The 21170-nt window shown below is 51.7% G+C and overlaps 2 protein-coding genes across 2 annotated transcripts; one reads left to right on the forward strand and one right to left on the reverse strand.

Annotated features, from left to right (window-relative positions):
- Positions 1 to 238: 238 nt before the first annotated feature.
- On the forward strand, positions 239 to 4766 carry LOC308677853 (diamine acetyltransferase 1-like). The gene is made up of 6 exons (XM_081344550.1): positions 239 to 719; positions 1524 to 1578; positions 1716 to 1799; positions 2858 to 2959; positions 3537 to 3577; positions 4453 to 4766. The coding sequence occupies exons 1-6, from the start codon at positions 654 to 656 to the stop codon at positions 4627 to 4629; spliced, it is 525 nt and encodes a 174-aa protein (XP_081200676.1). The 5' UTR covers positions 239 to 653; the 3' UTR covers positions 4630 to 4766.
- Positions 4767 to 7718: 2952 nt separating this feature from the next.
- Positions 7719 to 20547, reverse strand: LOC308676998 (acetylcholine receptor subunit beta-like). The gene is made up of 11 exons (XM_081343098.1): positions 20464 to 20547; positions 20128 to 20267; positions 18165 to 18209; positions 17143 to 17252; positions 16657 to 16765; positions 15749 to 15896; positions 14153 to 14344; positions 12387 to 12610; positions 10548 to 10714; positions 9346 to 9493; positions 7719 to 8071 (listed from the first exon to the last, which is right to left on the reverse strand). Exons 1-11 carry the CDS (start codon positions 20516 to 20518, stop codon positions 7931 to 7933), a joined length of 1479 nt encoding a protein of 492 aa, XP_081199224.1. The 5' UTR covers positions 20519 to 20547; the 3' UTR covers positions 7719 to 7930.
- Positions 20548 to 21170: the final 623 nt, after the last annotated feature.

The raw sequence follows: 21170 nt of genomic DNA on the forward strand, positions 1-21170 counted from the left end.
GAAAGGAAAGAAAGAAAGAAAGAAAGAAAGAAAGAGGGAAGGATGGAAGCAAAAGAAAGTAAAGGAAGGAAAGAAAAAAGGAAAGAGGAAGAAGGAAAGGAAGGAAAAGAAAGAAGGAAGAGAAGGAAGGAAGGAAGACAAGAGGGAAGGAGGGAGGAAAAGGAAGGAAAAGGAAGGGAAGGAGGGAAGAAGGAAGGAAGGAAAGGAAGGAAAGAAAAAGGGAAAGAAAGAAAGAATGAAAGGAAGGAAGGAAGGAAAGAAAGAAAGGAGGGAAGGAAGGAGGAGAAGAAAGGAAGGAAGCTCAGAGAGGACCCCCCCTTCCAAGAGCAAACAGCCCCCCTCCCCACTTTTCAATTTTTTAAAAGATTGTTTTTTTATTTTTATCTTTAAAATCTAATTTAAAATTTTCCTCTTTTCCTTTTTTTTAAAAAAAAATCAAGTGCCCCTCCCTCCCTGGTTCTCCCCTCCCTCTCCCCCCACTTCCCAAGGGTGGGGGCCTTCAGCCTGCCAAGTGGGTCAAGCGATGGGGGGGGAGGAACGAGGAGGGGGCCATAAATCTCCCCGCCTTCTCCCGCCCGTCCGTCCGTCAAGCGGCCCGGCTGAGCCAAGAGGCAGGCAGAGACGGAAAGAGGAGCAAGGGACGGCTGGGAAGCATGAGCTTTGTGGTGGTCCGCCCCTGCGCCCCCAGGGACCTCAGGGACATCATGCGCCTGATCAAGGTGAGGCCGCCGGACGGGCGGGACGGGCCGTAGCCACGTGGGATAACCAATGTGGGGAAGTCCTCCACTTAACGGCCTAACCGGGACGGTCGTTAAGGGAGTTTTCAAGTCACGTTAAGCGAAGCTGGCTCCCTCCGTTGACTTTGTGTGTCAGAAGCCAGCCGGGAAGGTCAGCAAAAAAGGGGATCGCGTGACTCTGGGACCGTCATAAATGCGAGTCAGTTGCCCAGCGTCCGAGTTTGGAACATGTGAAGAGTGGGGCGCCTGGAACGGTCGTTAAGTGTGAAAAACGGTCACAGGTCTCTTTTTTTCAAGCGCTGTCCTAACTTTGAACGTCGTAAGTCGGGGTTTTTTTCCAGTGTCCCTTGAACGGTCGCTAAACAAATCGTGCATGCATCCTTAAACAGCCTTCCTTCCTTCATTGTTAAGGGATTTTTTTTCCCCTCCCCCATTTTACAACCTTTTTTTTGGCCCGGTTATTAAGCGAATTACTGCAGCTGTTAAATCAGCAGCACGGTCGTTAAGCGGATCTGAGACTTCCCCATCAGACCGTCGCCGGAAGGGATCCCTGCGGCTGTCATAAATACGAGTCGATTGCCAAAGGTCAGGATTTGGAGCACGTGACCTGCGGGGACCCTGCAACGGTCATTAAGTGTGGGGGGGTGGGGGGAAAAAAGGGTCAGGCCTCACTTTTTCCAGTGAAATTTGAACAAACTGTCGTACGTTGAGGACTGACGCAGGGAGCGCCTTGAGATCTGACGGCCGTCGCAAGTCAAGGACGCGTGTTGTTTCGTCTCTCCGCAGGACATCGCTGTCATTTACAACGTCCCTCTGCAACGCCTGTCCACCAACGTGCAAGGTATGGCGAGGCAGGGTGGGGGGGGTTCTGAGCATGTGCAAAGTGTGGAATTCGACTCCCAGAATTCCGGGTTTGGGGGGGCGTTTCCCCTTCCCCCCCCCAAAAAAAAAACGTTTTCCCTTCTCCTTTTTCTCCAGTCCTGGAAAAAGCCGGATTCGGCCCTCAGCCGAAATTTGAGTGTTTTGTGGCTGAGATCCCCCCGGAGCGGGAGAGCCCGGAAGGTAGGGGGGGGACCCCGATGGAGACCCCGCTCTTTGGGGAAGGGGGGCTACGGGGGCAGAGGGAGAGGAGGGGCCCAGGGGAACCGGGGGGGGGAATGGGGGCCACAAAGTTGTGTTTGATGGATGCTCTGCGTGTTTGACCGGGGGGGGGGGCAGCCGCCATCCTGGCCCTCTTGGGGGGGGGTCCTGATGACCCCCCCAGGGGATTTGCACCCCTGGCTCTCTCGGGCACGGAATCGGGGATTTTTGCGCGAAATTATGCACAATCCCAAGGATAGAAAGGGATCCCTTGACTAGATCCCTTTCTCTCTCTCTCTCTCTTTCTTTCTCTTCCTTCCTTTTGCTTCTCTCCTTCCTTCCTTCCTCTTCTTTCTTTCTTTCTCTCTCCCTCCCTCCTCTTTCTTTCTTTCTTTCTTTCTTTCTTTCTTTCTTTCTTTCTTTTTCTCCTTTCCTTGTTTCTCTCTTCCCTCTTTTCCTCCCTTCGTCCCTCACTCTTCCTTCCTTCTTTCCTTCCCTTTTTTCTTTCTTTATTGTTCTCTCTTTGTCTCACTCCTTCCTTCCTTCCTTTTGTTTCTCTCCTTCCTTCCTCTTTTCTTCCCTCACTCTTTTCCTTCCTTCCTTCTTTCCTTTTTCTTTTCTTTCTCTTTCTCTCTCTCTTTCTCTCTCTCCTTTCTTTTTGTTTTCTCCTTTCTTCCTCCTTCCTTCCTTCCTTCCTTCCTTCCTCCCTCCCTCCCTCCCTCCCTCCCTCCCTTCCTTCCTGTTCCTCCCTCCCATTTCTCTCTCTCTCTCTCTCTTTCTTTCTTCCTTTCTTTCCTCCCCCTTCCTTCCTTCCTTCCTTCCCATCTCCTTCCTTCCTTCCTTCCTTCCTTCCCATCTCCTTCCTTCCTTCCTTCCTTCCTTCCTTCCTTCCTTCCTTCCTTCCTTCCTTCCCATCTCCTTCCTTCCTTCCTTCCTTCCTTCCTTCCTTCCTTCCTTCCTTCCCATCTCCTTCCTTCCTTCCTTCCTTCCTTCCTTCCTTCCTTCCTTCCTTCCTTCCTTCCTTCCTTCCTTCCCTACAGGTTTCACCCTGGCTGGATACGTCCTATCCAGCTACACCTACAACAGCTGGAAAGGGAAAAATCTCTACATTGACAATTTTTACGTCATGCCGGAATTCAGAGGTGAGATCGGAAGACCCCCTGACTTTGCCCTCGGCAGTTGGGCTCACCTGGCCTGCCCAGCCACAGCGGGCTTAATCACGGTTTCCCAAGCAAGCCACACTGGGTAGCGTTCACACAGCCATTCGGAAACCGTGGTTCAAAACGCCCGGTGCCTGGCTTGTGGGTTCACACGACCTGGGCCCGAGGCAGGAGGTCAGAGAGGCCGATGATGTCGTGACCCCTGTGACATCGTGTCCCATCACCCTTTGCCCTCCCGATAGACCCCCCCGTGCCCGGGTGCTTTTTTGCGCTCTTTTATTTATTCAGCGCTCTAGAGAGCCCTCAGTCCCAGCGCAATACCCGGGATTTCCCTAAACAAAGTCCACCATTTCCCTTCCACTTTATATCTGGTGGCAGGGAGTTCCACCTGACAAGGCCAGGAAATCTATCTTTCCTTCGTTGGCCGATCGACCCATTTTCCTGGGGGACCCCAAGCCCTGGCGTGGTCCCTGCTCTGCCCTTGCCAGCTTCCTGGGTGGGGGAATGGGGTCCTGCCCCCCTGATTTTACCCTTGCTCTTCTGACCCCCTTCCTTGCAGGGATGCGGATCGGGAACTCCCTGCTGAAGGAGGCAGCCAAGGTGAGACACCCCCACCCCATCCCAGGTGGGGTTCAGTCACCGGCCTGCCCCTTGGCCTGCTTCCATTGCACTACACGGTTATTGCCATCCTGCCCGTATTATGTTTACCAATAACTCAAGTTGGTGAACGTAGCCGGCACGCCTTCCTCCCCACAACAGCCCTGTGAGGTGGGTTTGGGCTGGGAGGGAATGAGTTGCCCAAAGTCAGCAGCCAGCTTTCACATCTAAGGCAGGACTAGAACTCTCCCGACTCCTGGTGATTAGCCTGGAGTCACCCAACTGGTTTTCTTGCATAAGGTGGGACTAGAACTCACTGTCACCTGGTGATTGGACCAAAGTCACCCAGTTGGCTTCTGTGCTCAAAGGGGGACTAGAACTCACCATCACCTGGTGATGGGACCAAACTCACCCAGTTGGCTTTTATGCTTATAGCGGGACTAGAACTCACCGTTACCTGGTGATGGGACCAAAGTCACCCAGTTGGCTTCCGTGCTTAAAGCGGGACTAGAACTCACCGTCACCTGGTGATGGGACCAAACTCACCCAGTTGGCTTTTATGCTTATAGAAGGACTAGAACTCACCATCACCTGGTGATGGGACCAAAGTGACCCAGTTAGCTTCCATGCTTAAAGGGGGACTAGAACTCACCATCACCTGGTGATGGGACCAAAGTCACCCAACCGGCTTTTATGCCATGGGAACTAGAACTCTCAATCTCCCATTTTCTGGCCTGCTGCCTTCAAACCACCAGACCGTTTGCCCACTTAAGGCTGATGATGTCCGGATAGGGCAAGCCAAGCGGGGGAGTGGGGGTGGGAGCAGCGCTGACCCTTTGCAAACTGTTTTTTTCTTCCACCCCCCCCCCATATTTCAGGCTGCTTGGCAACAAGGCTGCTCCGAGCTTCGCATGCACGTTTCGCACCTGAAGCCCGAAAACATGGCCTACCTGGAGAGGCGGGGAGGGGAGAACCTCACGGCTCAAGATGGCTGGAACCTGCTTCGGTTTTACCAGGACCGGCTCAGCCAAATGGCCGACCAGAGCCGAGTCTAGCATCTTAGGGGAAGGGAGGGGCAGAGAGGGGATGCGGCTTTGGGTGAACCGAGAAACCCCCCCCCCACCAGTCACGCTGGTGCTGTGCACCATCCAGGCCTCCATCGCGGAGGGTGTGTTCCCGAGCACGTCTCGAGTGCCACGTCTGGATTGGGAAGTGGAGGATGGGAAGCGGCTGGGAAGCATGGGTGCCGGGGCCCTTTTTCTCGCGGCTGAACCGTTGACCTGTCCGAGGGAGCCTCCGAACGGAAAGTCCATAAAGAAAGAAACATTTGCAAAAGTTTCTCCTGGCCTTTATTCTAGAACACAATCTTGGCACAGTCTTTTCCCGCTAATGTTTAATCGGACTTTCGATGGGACTTTGAGCCTCGCCGCTTCAGTCACGCCCTGCCCTGGGTTCCCCCTAACCACACAACCCATAAGGCAACTTTAGGGGTGCTGTTTACACAAGGGGGGAGTGAAAAGGGAGGGGCATCCGTTGGGTTGCAAAGGGCTGAGATCTTTTGACACCAAAATTGGGTCTTTCCACAAAAACTCCTCCTTCTGGGCAAGGGAAGATCTGTGAAGACCCTCCCCCAATCCTTATTCCCCCCCCCCAATTCCAACACCGTTCCTACTCCTGAGCATTCGGGGAAAACCAAAGAGGCTCCAGAAACAGGTGGGAATTAAGTTTGTTGCTGCTTATATAGGTATAGAGAAACTTCCTGACAGTGAGGACAATTAGCCAGTGGAACCGCTTGCCACCAGAAATCGTGGGTGCTCCATCACGGGAGGTTCTTAAGACGAGGCGCTAGACCAGGGGTGTCAAACTCAATTTCATTGAGGGCCACATCAGCATTGCGGTTGCCCTCAGGGGGCCGGGTGGGTGTGGCCAGGGTGGGCGTGGCCTACTGGGTGGGCGTGGCTAGAGTGCGTATGGCCTGTTGCGTGGGCGTGGCCAGCTCTACCTCGTTCGCATCAAGGGTGCCTATGGGGGCCTGGGCAGGAGTGGGACACATCTGAGGGTCTCTGGCAGAAGGAGGGTCTCTGGGCCAGGGCCAAGGCAGTGGGGGCCGTTCCCTCACTGTTTCCAGGATGGCTTCGCGGGCCGCATGAAACCACTTTGTGGGGCGGATCCGGCCCCCGGGCCTTGTGTTTGACATGTCTGCGCTAGAAAGTCACTTGTCTGAGATGGTGTAGGTTCGGCTGCTTGAGCAAGGGGTTGGACTAGAAGACCTCCAAGGCCCCTTCCAGCTTCTATTCTATTCTATTCTATTCTATTCTATTCTATTCTATTCTATTCTATTCTATTCTATTCTATTCTATTCTATTCTATTCTGTATTATTTTTGTTTCTATTCCTTTCTATATTCTATTATATTCTATATTTTATTATTCTATTTTATATATTTTATTATTCAATTCTATATTCTATTCAATTCTATATTTTATTATTTTGTTCTATTCTATTCTATATGCAGTCCTCGACTTACAACAGTTCATTTAGTGACTATTCAAACTTATAACGGCACTGAAAAAACTGACTTATGACCGTTTTTCACACTTATGACCAGGGCTTTTTTTCTCATAGAACACCCAGAACGGAGTTCCGGCACCTTTTTGGGATGGAACCTTGTAGGGTAGGCAAGGTGGGTTGTATGATATGTGTGAGTTCCAGCACCTTTTTCTTTTACAAAAAAAGCACTGCTTATGACCATGGACATGTGATGAAAACTTGGACGCTTGGCAACTGACTTGTATTTACGACGGTCACAGCGTCCCGGGGTCCTCTTTTGCACCTTTCTGACCAGCAAAGTCCACGGATTCATTTAACGACCGTGTTCCTAACTTCACAACTGCGCTGAACAACTGTGGCAAGGAAGGTTTAAAAAAATGGGGCAAAACCTCACTTTACAACTTAGCAACAGAGGTTTTGGGCTCCACTATGGTCGTACGTCAAGGACCACCCCCACCCCCCCCCCCGTGGCTGGAACAAAGCAGAACAATTTATGAGTCTTCAAAGGATGGATTTGCATTCGATGCTGTAATTATATTAAATTTAGAAAAGTAGTACCTTTTTTTTAAAAAAAAGGGTCTAATTTTCATGAAAGAAAAGCAGAATTGGTTACATGAGATTAGATCATCTTTATTGTCATTTTTTACTGTGCGCACAACGGCACACATTAAAAATAAAATTTAGTCGCTTGCTCTCCAACTGTACACATACATAACACACATTTAAAACATACTATGTACAGCATATGTATAGATCGGGGTCTTCAAACTTGGCCCTTTTAGGACATTGACTTCAACTCCCAGAATTCCTCAGCCAGCATGAGGAAACTATGACCCTTTGATGACTTGTGGACTTCAACTCCCAGAATTCCTCAGCCAGCGTGAGGAAACTATGACCCTTTGATGACTTGTGGACTTCAACTCCCAGAATTCCTCAGCCAGCGTGAGGGAACAATGACCCTTTGATGACTTGTGGACTTCAACTCCCAGAATTCCTTAGCCAGCGTAAGGGAACTATGTCCCTTTGATGAGCTGTGGACTTCAACTCCCAGAATTCCTCAGCCAGCGTGAGGGAACTATGGCCCCCTTTAGGACTTGTGGACTTCAACTCCCAGAATTCCTAAGCCAGCGTGAGGAAACTATGACCCTTTTATGACTTGTGGACTTCAACTCCCAGAATTCGTGCCTGGCTGAGGAATTCTGGGAGTTGAAGTCCTCAAGTCATAAAAGGGCCAAGTTTGAAGACCCCTGGTGTAGACCTACACCCTTACATATGAATAACATGTAAATGTTAATCTCTGTCCATCTTGAATACATAGCGGAAGGAGGAAGCTTTACATCCTGGTTGGGTTTGCCAAGGAGGATGGGAAGTGTAGTCCTGCCCTTCTGGAACGCACAAGTCCAGGAGAAGGGAATTTAGGGGGAGCTTAGGAGGAAATTGGGGGCGGCACACGAATCGCGCCTCTCCACGACCACCTTCGCTGCAGCTTGTCTGTTCCAAAGCAAAATTCAGAGCGCAATTTTCCAGGTTTCACCGTGGCAACCCAAAACTCTGTGGTGAAAAGTAGTTGACCCCTTCCTCGGGCGGGGTCCTCCACGTGCCTTGGACTCCAACCGCTATGAGCCTCAGCCCCCTTCCGGCGGGGGCAGAAATGGGAGTTCCAGTCCAACCTATTCAGAGAGCGCCATGTTGGGGAAGCTGTTCGGGATGAAGATGGTTTGAAGGCATCTCCACCTCCTTCTGGGTTGTCTTCTCTGGCTGGCCGGTGTGTGTCTGCCTTCCCTGGGTGTATGGGGTGGGGTTCTCCTCAGGGGAAAGGATTCTCCGGGGGCAGGTGGAGGCTGGCGTCCAGGAAGATGATGAGGGTGCCGATGGAGGTGAAGACCACGAAGGTCCAGAAGAAGAGGCGGTCCACCACCAGGGCCACGTATTCCCAGTCTTCCTTCAGCTGGAGGGGGAGGGGGAGGGGCATCCATGGATGGGTGGGCGGGGGGCTTGGAAAGACCCCCTCCGCCATACATGGGAGCCCAAGGGAGGCTACGAAGGGGTTGGTGTGGGCAAGCGGCCTCAGCAGGGAGCGTGTCAAAAAAGTCAAGATGGCCACCATGGCGAGATCAAAGTCCACCCTGTCCATGAAAAGGGTTAGGGTGTTGATCTCGTAGTGGTGGTGGACCCTTGAGCTTTTGAACCCTCAGAGGATCTGGGGGTTGATTTTCTCCTTCCTTCCTTCCTTCCTTCCTTCCTTCCTTCCTTCCTTCCTTCCTTCCTTCCTTCCTTTTCTATTTCTCTCCTTCCCTCCTTCCCTCCCTCCCTCCCTCCCTTTACTCTCCTTCCTTCCTCCTTCCCTCCCTCCTCCTCCCTCCTTTTTCTCCTTCCTTCCTTCCCTCTCTCCCTTCTCTCTTTCCTTCCTCCCTCCCTTTTCTCCTTCCTTCCTTTCTTCCTCCCTCCCTCCCTTCTCCTCCCTCCCTTTTCTCCTTCCTTAATTCCTTCCCTCTCTCTCCCTTCCTTCCTTCCTCCCTCCCTCCCTTTTCTCTTCTTCCTTTCTTCCTCCCTCCCTCCCTCCCTCCCTTTTCTCTCCTTCCTTCCTTCCTTCCTTCCTTCCTTCCTTCCTTCCTTCCTTCCTTCCTTGGGAAGAATCCAGAGAAAGAAATATTTTGGGAAATATTAAAAAGGCAGAATATTATATTTCCCCAAAGGACCTTAACGGCAGAAACCAACCCCCCCCCCCCAATTCTCCCTGCCCCAAACAGAAACCAGGTCTGCAGAAATGCAGATGTGATAATCCTGTCAGAAAGACTGGAGTCAGGAAGCTCGGCGCTGATGGGATTAGAAAGACAAAGACCCCTAGAAACAACAGTCCCTCACACCAAAAAAAATCCAACACTCATCAGCCAGCCCCCCCACCCCCCACCCCCCCAGGGAAGCAGGATCTGACCTTGGGGATATAATAGGATTAACCCACCACCATCAGAATACCAGAAAGGCAGACTCAGGTCAAAGTTCACGCCGGGGGAACAACTCGAAAGAAGAGACCAAGAAGGTATATAACCCCACTCCCTAATATTATGTGCTCTTTCCCCCCCCCCCCCAGAGTTTGTCCGGCTCTGCTCTCCGATAAACTGCAACCTTCTTTCTGAAGCGGTCTCCATTTTGATTGTTCCCGGCTTGGACTGGATCCTGATGAAGACTTTTCTAGCCACGGTCCCTCCCTCCCCAACTCACCGCATCGTAGTCTTCCTGCTCCTGCAGCTGCCGGGCGACGTACAGGACGGCATCCACGGCCGACTTCAGCTCGGGGGGGAGGGCCAGGCCGTGGCTGGGGCCGTCGAGGAACCGTCGCAGGTCCGTGGAGAAGGCCTCCGGCTGGAACCTTGGAGGAGAGGAGGGGGCTTGAAGGGGGGAGGGGCTCCTTCCGCACAACCGGCCTGAGGCTCCGGCCCCGTCGCTTTAAAATAAATTCCCAGAATTCCCCAGCCAGCAGGGGCGGGGTGAGAGGAACCCACTCCACCGCCTGCTTTGCGCCCCAGAAAAATATCCCCAGAAGACTCGGCCTCCCCGGCTGGCTTTTCTACCTTCCCAACTACCTTCTGACGGGATGGGGTTGGGTTTTTTTTAAAACTAGTTTTAACTTTAATATGTATTGATTTTATGGGCATGATGTTTAATGGCTTTTTAATTTTTGTATTCGATTTTTATTGTGTATTGCCCTGTTCACCGCCCTGAGTCCTTCGGGAGAAGGGCGGTATAGAAATCAAATTATTAAATTAAATTAAATTAAACTAACTACCCAACACTTTGGGGTTGCCTTTGTGCAAAGTTGTCTTGCCCAGATACGCAGGAGGGCAAACAGGCCGTTCGAAAAAGGGCTGAAAGTGGGAGGCGCTTTCGATGTGAGCACAACTTCCATTTTGGGAAGTACCCCAAATTATTCCTCCTTCCCTGTCTCTCGTTCCCTTCCACCTCCTTCCTCTCTCAATTCCTCCTTCCCTCCTTCCTTCCTCTCCCTCTCCCCCTCCCCCTCCCCCTCCCTCCCTCTTTCCTCCCTTCTCTCTCTCCTTCCCCCTCCCTCCCCCTCCCTCCCTCCCTCCCTCCGCTTTCTCCTTTCCCCTCCCTCCCTGCTTCCTTCCCTGCCTTCCTCTCCCCTCCCCCTCCCTCCCTCTTTCCTCCCTTCTCTCTCTCCTTCCCCCTCCCTCCCCCTCCCTCCCTCCACTTTCTCCCTCCCTCCCTCCCTCCACTTTCTCCTTTCCCCTCCCTCCCTCCCTCCCTGCTTCCTTCCCTGCCATACTCTCCCCCTCCCCCTCCCTCCCTCTTTCCTCCCTTCTCTCTCTCCTTCCCCCTCCCTCCCCCTCCCTCCCTCCGCTTTCTCCTTTCCCCTCCCTCCCTCCGGATTCCTTTCCTGCACCAACCCCCCCCCCCCCGGGCACCTGCTGGGCTTGGAGAAGTCGTAGGCGGGGGTCCGAATGAAGTACTCATTGGCGTGGTGGCAGCCCTTCACTGAGGTCTTCCGGGGGGGTGGAGGGGGCGCCTGGAGGGGGGTCTCCAGCTTTGGTCGCCGCAGACGCAGATAGGGGGGCAGCTTGTGGATAAACACCTGGAGGAGGAAGACGAGAAAGTCGCTCTGTCTCTCCGCTTTTTCACCTGACCTCCAAAACTGTCCAGGTACAAAGCAGGGCTTTAAAATATCACAATTTGCACGGTGCAAAGTTGTTGTTTTTTTTTAAAAAAAATGTTAATACAGGGAGTCCTCCACTTACAACGGCTCCTTTTACTGACCGTTCAAAGTTACGACGAGACTGAAAAATGTGATTCCTGGCCATTTCTCACACTTACAACCGTGATCAAAATTCAGCCGCTTGGCAACTGTCTCGTATTTACAACGGTCGCAGCCGCCCGGTGGGAGGGTGTCATGCAATCCCCTTTCGCAATCTTCAGACAAGCAAAGTCGATGGGGGAAGCCGGGTTGCCTTAACGGCCACGTTACTCGCTTAACGGCCACAGCGATCCGCTTAACAGCTGTGGCGAAAAAGGTCGTAAAATGGGGCGAAACTCACTTAACAGAGGTCTCACGTGAAAACTGAAATTTTGGGGTCCATTACGGTCGTAAGCTGAGGACGACCCATATAAATTTTTTTTTTTAAAAAAGTGGGATAAATGGGGGAGAAATCACAAAAGGTAGAATAGAGGAAACGGAGCGCAAAAAGTCAAAATGGCGGATGCGACAGACATTTAAAAAAAAGCAGAGCTTCCGCTTCGTGGTTGCAGCCTGTTTGCCCCCCATGCAACCCTCAATCCTGATCTTCTACCTCCGTCGATGCCCACCAAGATCGCCTTGGCTGTTTCGGCAGCTGCAGCACTGTCCTGGCTCAGGCATCACACGTGCCACCCCCCTCCCAGGACACTCAGATCCGACTCACGGCGGATCTCTCGCCGATGCCAGAGAGGGAATCGGTGGAGGAGCAATGGCTCTCCGGCTCTCCTCGGAGGTGCACACTGGATCCCACTAGAGCAGGGGTCCTCAAACCTGGCCACTTAAAGACTGGTGGACCTCAGCTCCCAGAATTCCCCAGCCAGCCCCTTTCTTTGAGGAGGGAGCTGGGACAGGGGAGGACATGAAACAGGGTAGGGGTCTCCAACCTTGGCCACTTTAAGACCTGCGGACTTCAACTCCCAGAATTCCCCAGCCAGCATACTCACTGTGGCCCTGCTTACTCTCTTATAATCCCTTCATCTCCAATCTCTCCACTTTAAGGGATAGGTGGGGGAAAAAGTCCACAAGTCTTAATGTGTCTATGTTTGAGGACCCCTGCACTAGAGGCTAACTCCATGGGATCGACCCATCAGTCAAATGGAGGCCAGAGGACCATATGGGAAGCGGAGATAATAAGTATTAAGCTACTAATAGAGAGAATATTTGTGGATCGGGATTCAAATCTGGCGTCCTTGGTGCTCTCTGAGCTTGGTGGTTTTCTTGCAGACGTTTCATGACCCAAACTAGGGAACATCATAGAAGAGGAGGAGGAGGAAGAGGAGGAGGAGGAGGAGGAGGAGGAGGACTGGGGGGGCCTGGGGGGTGTCTGAGCTGGGTGGTTTTCTTGCAGACATTTCATGACCCAACGAGGGAACCTCTTCAGTGCTGGTTAATGTTCATTGATGATCATCACACTGGTGATGTTGTTTAGTTGGGCCATGAAACATCTGCAAGGAAACCGCCCAGCTCAGATTGCACTAAGGACCTTCCAGGATGACCTTCTCGCCCGCTTTACCTGCCTCACCCAGAAGGGCATTTTGTAGGAATTGGGTGAGCGATGGTGAATGTTGAGCACCACCACGCTGAGGATGACGGAGAAAGTGACCAAGATCATGGTGAACATCAGGTACTTGATGATGATGGGCACCGCCAGGGACGTCTCGGGGACCTTCTTGGCCAACAGGAGCAAGAAGACGGTGAGGGTGAGGAGGGCGAAGATGGAGAGAGTCATCTTCTCACCTGGTTCAAGGAGAAAGAGAAGTCAGACAGGTGCGGCTCAGCCTGAACCCTCCCCAGAAGTCGGCGCAGGCAGAAGAAAAATGGGCTCGCCCTGAAGTCCCCCTGAAGGAGAACCAAACTGCAGGGACCCCCCTCTGAAGTCCTGGGTTCAACTCACAGGAGATGACCCACTTTGACCTCACCAGAATAATGACAAGAATGGAATAGAATAGAATTATGGGATAGAACAAGAACAAGAACAAGAACAAGAACAAGAACAGAACAGAACAGAACAGAACAGAATAGAATAGAATTATGGGATAGAATAGAATAGATTAGAATAATAAAATACAGGATAGAATAGAATAGAATAGAATAGAATAGAATAGAATAGAATAGAATAGAATAGAATAGAATAGAATAGAATAGAATAGAATAGAATAATAGAATAGAATAGAATAGAATAGAATAGAATAGAATAGAATAGAATAGAATAGAATAGAATAGAATAGAATAGAATAGAATAATAAAATACTTCCTGACAGTTAGAACAATTAACCAGTGGAACAACCTGCCTCCAGAAGCTCTGAATGCTCCAACACTGGAGCATTGAATAGGCGCTTTGGAGAATAAGTCATGGATTCAACTCACAGGACATGTCCCACTCTGATCTCACTAGGAAGTGTTGGGAGGGGGCAAATTAAGGATAGCTTCCTTTTGTCCTCCTCATGGGATCCAGGGGTGGGGGCAGGAACTGGGGGCCAAGGACATAACCATTCCCATAAAGTCTGGTGCACCTAGATGGCCTTTCACCTTGAGAAGGTAGAATGAGGAGACGAAGAAGGACGGCCGTTTAGGAATTCAATGGTTTCCCTTCAGCAACTCTTCACAAGCACTGCCCCCCCCCTGTCCCTCTCCCTAAAAGAGGACCAGCTCTACTTTGGGGCGCCTGGGAGGACGCCCCCCCATGGAGAAGCCTCCCCAGACCTAACCACAAAATTTCGACTGCTGGGACTCCGCAGCCTCTCCGCGGTTGCGGAAGAAGTTCCCAGCCATAGAAAAGGGTGGTTTTGGGTGGGGGGATTTAGGGTACCAGGAAGGAAATGATCTCTTGCCATTTCAAGCGGACAAGCTCAAAGGGAAGATGCACCCCCCAACTCACCGTGGCCATCTTGCCACGGTCAATTTGCCGTGGACAACTCATCATGCCCAACTCGCTGTAGGACAATTTGACAATTCAATTTAATTGTTTAAAATATTATTTTATTTTCTGCCATCCGTATTTCATTTTTGTCCTCCCTTTGGCATCTTTTCCTTAATGTTTCTATTCCACCATTTCTTCGATAATGGTGTAATTCTTGTCCCGCGTCGAGTTGTCCTAGCCCAGGGGTAGGCAACCTCGGCTCTTTTACGACTCATGGACCAAATCCCAGAATTCCTGAGTCAGCTATGCTGAGTTGAAGTCCACGAGTCATAAAAGAGCCGAGGTTATCTATCCCTGTCCTAGCCTAACCCCTGTGCGCTGCCACGAAAGACACCGGAGTTCGCTCGCAGCCAGCTCACCAGCATCCGGCGGGAGATAAAACACGAAGATGGCCAGGATGGTGATCAAGATACAAGGAATGATGACGTTGATGAGATAGAAGAGCGGTTTGCGACGGATGATGAGGTAGAAAGTGATATCCTCGTAAAGCGGATCCTTCGGATGAGTGTTTTTGCGGGACGGTTTGTGATGGATCTCCCACTGCCCGTTGTCTGGGGAAAGAAAGGAGGGGGGACCTCTGAAAGGAAGGCTCCCGACCCCATACGTCTCCTCCAGTTGGGTGGGGGGTTCCCCTCGGCCGAGAAGCCCCCTTGTTCTTTGAGCAGACTGAGGAAGGGCCCCAAGAGACAGAGCTGAGCAGAGCCGGGGACTTCGGAGGGGAGATAGTCTGAGCAGAATGGAGGATTTTGTGGGTAAATCCTGAATTCGTTTGACCCAGGATAGAAGGCCGCCCTGCTCTAGATCTTTTTGAGGATGGCTTAAGAGACAATATGGACATTGATTTGAGGCCGGGAGATCAAAACAGTCAAGATGGCAGCCGCAACTGTGCAATTGAAGCCTATCCCTTTTTTAAAAAATAGACCTCGCAGATCTGGAGACAACTCCTATGTATCGCTTGGACGGCAAAGGTGACTAACAAGCAAACATTGTAGTGCGTAACACCAGGCAAGGAAAAATCACAAAAACTGCATCTCGCTTACTTTGGCCATGTCGTGTGGGGGAAATCGCTGGAAGAAGCATTTATAGTGGTACCTTGGTACTCAACTGTTTTGAAATTCATCGAATTTGGTACTCAGTGCATTTTGACGTGAAAATTTTGTCCCGCTACTCATTGTTTGTTTGGTACCCAACGCAAAAGCTAGACCTTGGTGTCGGCTACCTTGTGACTCACTACATTATTCCTTATGGGAAAAATTTGTTTGGTGCTCACCATTTTTGGTACGTATAAGGCCGTCCGGAATCAATTAAGGATGAGTACCGAGGTACCAACCACTGTATGTTTGGAAGAGTTAGTGGGAAAAGGAAATCAGACCATCCAAGAATACTGTCATTATCAAAGCTGACAACAGCTAGAGTAGGGGTCCCCAACCCCCTATCCATGAACCAGTACCAGGCCGTGGCATGCCAGCAAACAAGCAAAGCCCCATCTGTGGGATGCAGGCAGTATGCAAAACCACACCCTGTCTCGTCTGAGGAAACACCTTTCTCATGGCACCGGTCCCTGCTGCCCAAGAGGTTGGGGACCTCTAAGCTAGAGCATAGAACAATTCAAAAGAAGCAGTGCAAGATCAGAAGACGGGGAGAGACCCCCTGGCCCTGAGAATCGCCAACAGTATGGACACGGCAGAATGGATAACATCATTGTCATCATTACTGTACTGTCCCTCTGGACACTCGTCCTTCGAGGGAGACGTTGTAAGGAATGAAAACGAAGCAAAATTGCATTGACTGCGAACTGAGGATGGGGTTCCCGTGAAAACCCTTCCTTGGTTAATTGAATAAAGCTGGTGTACGGGGTTCGTGGGACACACCCGAGGACCATGGATTTCTATCACGTACTTGAGTCTGCGCAGCAAACAGGCAAGCATCCCCGCCTCTCAGCGTATTTTCCTCACCAATAAATGTGTTCTCGTATATTAAGATCTCCTTCACCTCCTGCCCGCTCCTGTTGATGGGGTGAAGAAGGGTGAGTTCCGAAGCGTCGTACGTGTACGAGCGGAACACCATTGTGCAGTTTTGCCAATCGAACGGGAAGTAGGACACCTGCAATGCCACAAAAAAAAAACAGGGGGGAAAAAACCAGGAAGTATATGCCACCTTGGCGTAGTCCATTAACCACATCTTCCTTTATGAAACACAAGTAGTCCTCAACTTACGACAACTGGGACCGCAATTTCCATTGCTAAGTAAGGAGGTTGTTAAGAGCCATGGTGGCGCAGGGGTTAAAATACAGGACAGGCAGTCACTGACTCACAACCATTTATTTAGTGACTGTTCAAAGTTGCAACGGCACTGAAAAAGTGACTTATGACCATTTTTCACGCTTATGACCGTTGCAGCATCCGCATGGCCAGGTGAATAAAATTCGGACCCTTGGCACCTGATTCATATTTATGATGGTTGCCGTGTTCCAGAGTCATGTGATCCCCTTTTGTGACTTTCTGATAAGCAAAGTCAAAGGAAAAAGGCAGATTCACTTTATGACTGTGTGGCTCACTTAACAACTTCAGTGATTCACTTAACAAATGTGGCAAGAAAAGTCATAAAATGGGGCAAAACTCACTTAACAAATTTCTCACTTAACAGCATAAATTTGTGTTCATAAGTTGAGGACTCCTGTATTGCAGGCTAACTTTGTTCACTGTCAGCAGTTCAGTCCTGAGGAATTCTGGGAGTTGAAGTCCACAACTCATAAAAGGGCCAGGTTTGAGGACCCCTGCCTTAATATCACCCATTCCCATGGTAGGCCGAACTACAAAGCCCATCGTGGGCAGAGAGGCAAGGGCTGGGGGCGGAGTCTAACCTGGATGCTGCAGCTGCTCCGATAAAGGGCCGGGGGCTGCCACTGGACCCTCCCGTTGTAGTGCACAAGGACATTCACGCTGAGAGCGATTTCGAAGACGCCGTCATTACTGGAGGGAAAAGAGAAGAAAGACGCCATCATTGTTGTGGTCAGAAACACAAAACTGCTTCGACTTTCTACAGAAAAATGGATGCTCGAAATCGTTCATCGGAGTATTGCAGCCATTTTGTAGCCAAGATCCTTAATAAAAGAACCCTTTGCTTCAACCCAATGGGAGTCGAGGATCTTTCTTTTCTAAAGGACTGAATTGGGGCAGGTCTGACACTGGTGGTTATTCTTTTCTTTCTCTTGCCTCCGTCCTTCCCGCCCCCCCAAGTGTCAAATCAAAGAGCAAAGGGGAGGCTCCTGTCAGCTCCAACATCCCATCCCACCCTAACAGTTATCGACAAGGCCAGCATCAAGATGCTAGTACTCATGAAGGCTCACTTGTTCATGAGAACGATATCCGGGAGCCACACTTTGTCTGCATCAAGTAGGATAGATGTGATTCCCTCAAATTCAGCCGGATCCCAGGTGAGCCGGTAATCGATCCATTCCTGAGACGGACAAGGAAAGCCAGGCGAGGAAGGTGATGGAATAATCAAGCAGAAAAGAGGAAAAATTACAGGCCAGCCGGTAAGTTAAAGAATGATGTTAAGGTACAGGCAGTCCTCGACTTTCTACAGATCATTTAGTGACCATCCAAAGTGACAACGGCACCAAACAAAAGTGACTTACAACCGTTGTTCATACTTGCAACCGTCACAGCATCCCCATGGTCACATGATCAAAATTCAGACGCTTGGCAACTGCCTCGTATTTACGATGGTCGCAGCATCCTGGGGTCAGGTGATCCCCTTTTTTCGACCTTCTGACAAGCAAGGTCAATGGGGAAGCCAAATTCACTTAACGACCACATTACTAACTGAACAGCTGCAATGATTCACTTAGCAAGGGTGGGAAGAAAAATCATAAAATGGATCAAAATTCACTTGACAAATGTCTCGCTTGGCAACAGAAATTTTGGGCTCACTTGTGGACGTAAGGCGAGGACTACCTGTATATGGCACAGTGTCAGACTTCAGGAAGGAGGTAATAGGCAGAAATGGTTTCTCTGGATACCTTCAATTTTGGCAACCCAGATGGAGCCGCATTGATGAGGTCAACTGCCCAGGAGCGCTGCGCTTCATAGCTGTTATAGGCAACATCCCTCTTGCTAGGGGCCCAGAGTCCCTCCCCACAATCTCTCTACAGCTGTCATTGAACCCCTGTCTTCCTCCTCCCCCCCCCAAATAGCTGCTCTTCCTTCTACTCCAGCTTCAAATTTCTCCTCCTGTTCGATCCTCTGCAATCAAGAAAGTTCGAGAAAAGTATCCTTGCTTGTCTAAGACTATGGCAGAGGCAGCAATTGTCCGCGGAGGGCAAAAAAGTCGAGATGTGCGGTCTGCTTATTTATTTATTTTACTCACCTGATCCATGTAGACCTTTGTGGTCAGCTCTTCATCCTTCTCATTCTGAAAAGAAGACAAAGATGCCTGGTGTCCATTTGGGTCCTTTCCAGAGCCCCCATATTGCCGGGACTTTCAACACTCCAAAAAAAGGAAAAACATCCTCCCAGGAAGAGCCAGTGATTGAGGGAGGAGGTGCTGGACCCGCTTCTGTGGCGGATGGGTTCATGCAAAGGCTGGACTCCAGGCCTTCATCTGGAATCCAGCACTGAGCAGGGGGGATTGACTAGATGACCTCGGGGAGCCCTCCAAACAAGCATAAGTGGCCTGGAGATTTCCTCTCCTCTCCTCTCCTCCCCTGTCCTCTCCTGCCCTGTCCTATCCTATCCTACCCTACCCTATCGTATCCCCCAAATGACCCAGCTGGCTTTTGTGCCTAAGGCAAGACTAGAATTCACCTTCTCCTGGTGATTGGCCCAAAGTCACCTAGTCGGCTTTCATGCTTAAGGCGGGACTAGAACCCACCGTCTCCTGGTGATTGGCCCAAAGTCACCTAGTCGGCTTTCATGCTTAAGGCAGTACTAGAACTCACTGTCTCCTGGTGGTTGGCTCAAAGTCACTTAGTCGGCTTTCATGCTTAAAGCGGGACTAGAACTCACCATCTCCTGGTGATTGGCTCAAAGTCACCTAGTCAGCTTAAGGTGGGACTAGAACTCACCATCTCCTGGTGGTTGGCTTAAAGTCACCTAGTCAGCTTTCATGCTTAAGGCAGGACTAGAACTCTCCGTTGCCTGGTTTTTAGCTTTGTGCTTCAATCAATGGCCCAAACGGGCTTTCATCCTTCCAATGGTCAGGAAGTAAGATCGGCCGATCCAGCAAATGGACACAGAGTTGCCTGGAGCCTTGGTGGAGCAGTGGGCTAATGCCTCCTTAAGTAACACCAGCTGCCTGCAATTAGTGCAGGTTCGCGTCCCACCAGGCTCAAGGTTGACTCAGCCTTCCATCCTTCCGAGGTAGGTAAAATGAGGACCCAGATTGTTGGGGGCAATAAGCTGACTTTGTAATAATGCCGTTTGGGGCCCCCCCAAAAGCCCTAATAAGCAGGCATATACATAGAATGAAGGCTATTGCTAAGCACATTGATTTGTGCTTCCTAGATTGTAAGCCGCCCTGAGTCTTCGGAGAAGGGCGGGATATAAATGGGATTAAAAAAAAACCTCAATCCCAGCCCTCCCCATCCTCAAAGTGGATCAGCTGGTATTTTTTTTAATCCCATTTATATCCCGCCCTTCTCCGAAGACTCAGGGCGGCTTACAATTTAAGCACAAACCAATGTGCTTAGCAATAGCCTTCATTCTATGTATATGCCTGCTTATCTCAGAGACCAGGGGGACAAGCCCTCTAACTGTCCCACAGTTCCTAAAACGCCCCAGTTCCCACCAGGCGCGAGGGAACGCCAGCTCCAGGCAAGATGGGCAATGGATGATGAGTTATTAATAGCCGCCATCTCAGCTGTTGCAGGCTGGCATCAGGTGTGCAAACCTCAACATATGTCTTACATATTTGGGGGGTGGGGGGCTCAGCCCGTGACTCGCACCCAAGGGGGCGGACAGAGAAGCCTGGCCGTGCCCAAAAGACCCCCAGGCGACCTCATATACTCAGGAGGAAGAACGATGGCACTTCACGCCCCATCCTCCCCAGCCGCTCCCTATTGGCCTCGTTTGGAGTAGCGGGGTGGGAGCCAGGGGTCCTCCAGAGGCTGCTGAATCATGCAAAGAGCCATTTGTCGGGAATGGTACAGGATCTCCCCCCTTGAGCAGGGGGTTAGACTAGAAGACCTCCAAGGTGCCGCTTCCAGCCCAGCTATTCTGCATTTGGCACTCCCGGTTGCTTCGCAGCGGGGCCGAAGACTAAGCGAGTCGGGGCTCGGGGTGGGTCAAGTCCGGGGCTTCCCCCCCCCGTGCCGCCCTGCCCCCCCACTTACTAAGCTGATCAGCTGCGAGAGGGACATGCCCACCCTCACCGGGACCTTGTGGGAGACGCGGCGGATCGGCAGGACGGTGGCGTAGTAGTTCCGGAAGAGCCGCGTTCTCAGGCGCCCCTCGACTTCGGAAGCCCCCGAGGCTGCAGAGGGGAGAGAAGGGGGGGCTGCTGAGGGGGGGGGAGAAAGAGGAGGGGGGGAGACGGGCTGCTCTTGCTGCGCCCTGAGGGCGCACAGGTCCAACCTTCCACAATCTGGGGAGAAACTCGAGTTCAAAGACGGGTGTGTATGTGGGGGGGGGGGGTCCCCCGGCTCTCAGCCCCCTCCCCCGAGGCCTACCTGAGACGGCCAGCATCCAGAGGAGACCCCCGAGGACCACCACCACCCCGAGCATGGCGTCCCTTCGCCCGCCGACCCGAGCGCTGCCTGCTGGCCTCAGAGACGCGGCTCCAGAAATGCCGGGGAAGGGTCGGGTCGAGTTCTCCGGCAGTGGGGGGGGGGCGATTACCCAGTTGCCGAAAGTATTTCCGCCCGGCCAGCTGTCCCAGGAAGGGCAGCCAAAGACGGCCGGAGCCTCTCCGGTTGCAGCCGCGGGGCGGGGGGCGTCCAGAGGGAGAGGACCCCCCCCTCCGGGCTGCGCAGAGAAGGGAAGGAGGGGCACACGGGAAGGAATGCAGCCCCCCACCCTCCCAGGGGAACAAGACCAGGCTGAGCCCCAACCGGAGGGTCCCGGCCGGACGATCCGCCCGGCAGTTGGCACCGCTGCCGCCTCGCCCCGCCCCGCGCCGGACTGCAGAAGATCTGGGTTCAAACCAGACCGACCCAATTTTAGTGTCGGGAGCAAATCAGGGGGGCTCAGCTAAGCCCTCCCGCAGATATCTCGGTTTAGCGCTCCCATCATCGCCAACCGGCTAGTTGGGGGGTGGGGTGGGGTGGGCAGCAGTACCCCAAAACTCCCCCCCCGTTTTGTATCCCGTGAAGCGGTGGGGGCTTAATTCACACTTCCCAAATCCCAGGGCCAGCAAGAACGGGGAAACCTGGGTAGG

The sequence above is a fragment of the Vipera berus genome, assembly GCF_964194415.1.
Source record: "Vipera berus genome assembly, chromosome: Z".
In the NCBI taxonomy this organism is placed as follows: Eukaryota; Metazoa; Chordata; class Lepidosauria; order Squamata; family Viperidae; genus Vipera; species Vipera berus.

What these genes read in the sequence shown, in the direction of transcription:
- LOC308676998 (XM_081343098.1), bottom strand. Translation starts at nt 20,518, where the DNA reads ATGCTCGGGGTGGTGGTGGTCCTCGGGGGTCTCCTCTGGATGCTGGCC. An exon ending in CTGGATGCTGGCCGTCTCAG is followed by an intron (nt 20,268 to 20,463) that starts GTAGGCCTCGGG and finishes TCCCCTCTGCAG; the next exon opens with CCTCGGGGGCTTCCGAAGTC. An exon ending in GATATCGTTCTCATGAACAA is followed by an intron (nt 16,766 to 17,142) that starts GTGAGCCTTCAT and finishes TTTTCCCTCCAG; the next exon opens with TAATGACGGCGTCTTCGAAA.
- LOC308677853 (XM_081344550.1), top strand. Translation starts at nt 654, where the DNA reads ATGAGCTTTGTGGTGGTCCGCCCCTGCGCCCCCAGGGACCTCAGGGAC. An exon ending in ACATCATGCGCCTGATCAAG is followed by an intron (nt 720 to 1,523) that starts GTGAGGCCGCCG and finishes GTCTCTCCGCAG; the next exon opens with GACATCGCTGTCATTTACAA. An exon ending in GGAGCGGGAGAGCCCGGAAG is followed by an intron (nt 1,800 to 2,857) that starts GTAGGGGGGGGA and finishes CCTTCCCTACAG; the next exon opens with GTTTCACCCTGGCTGGATAC.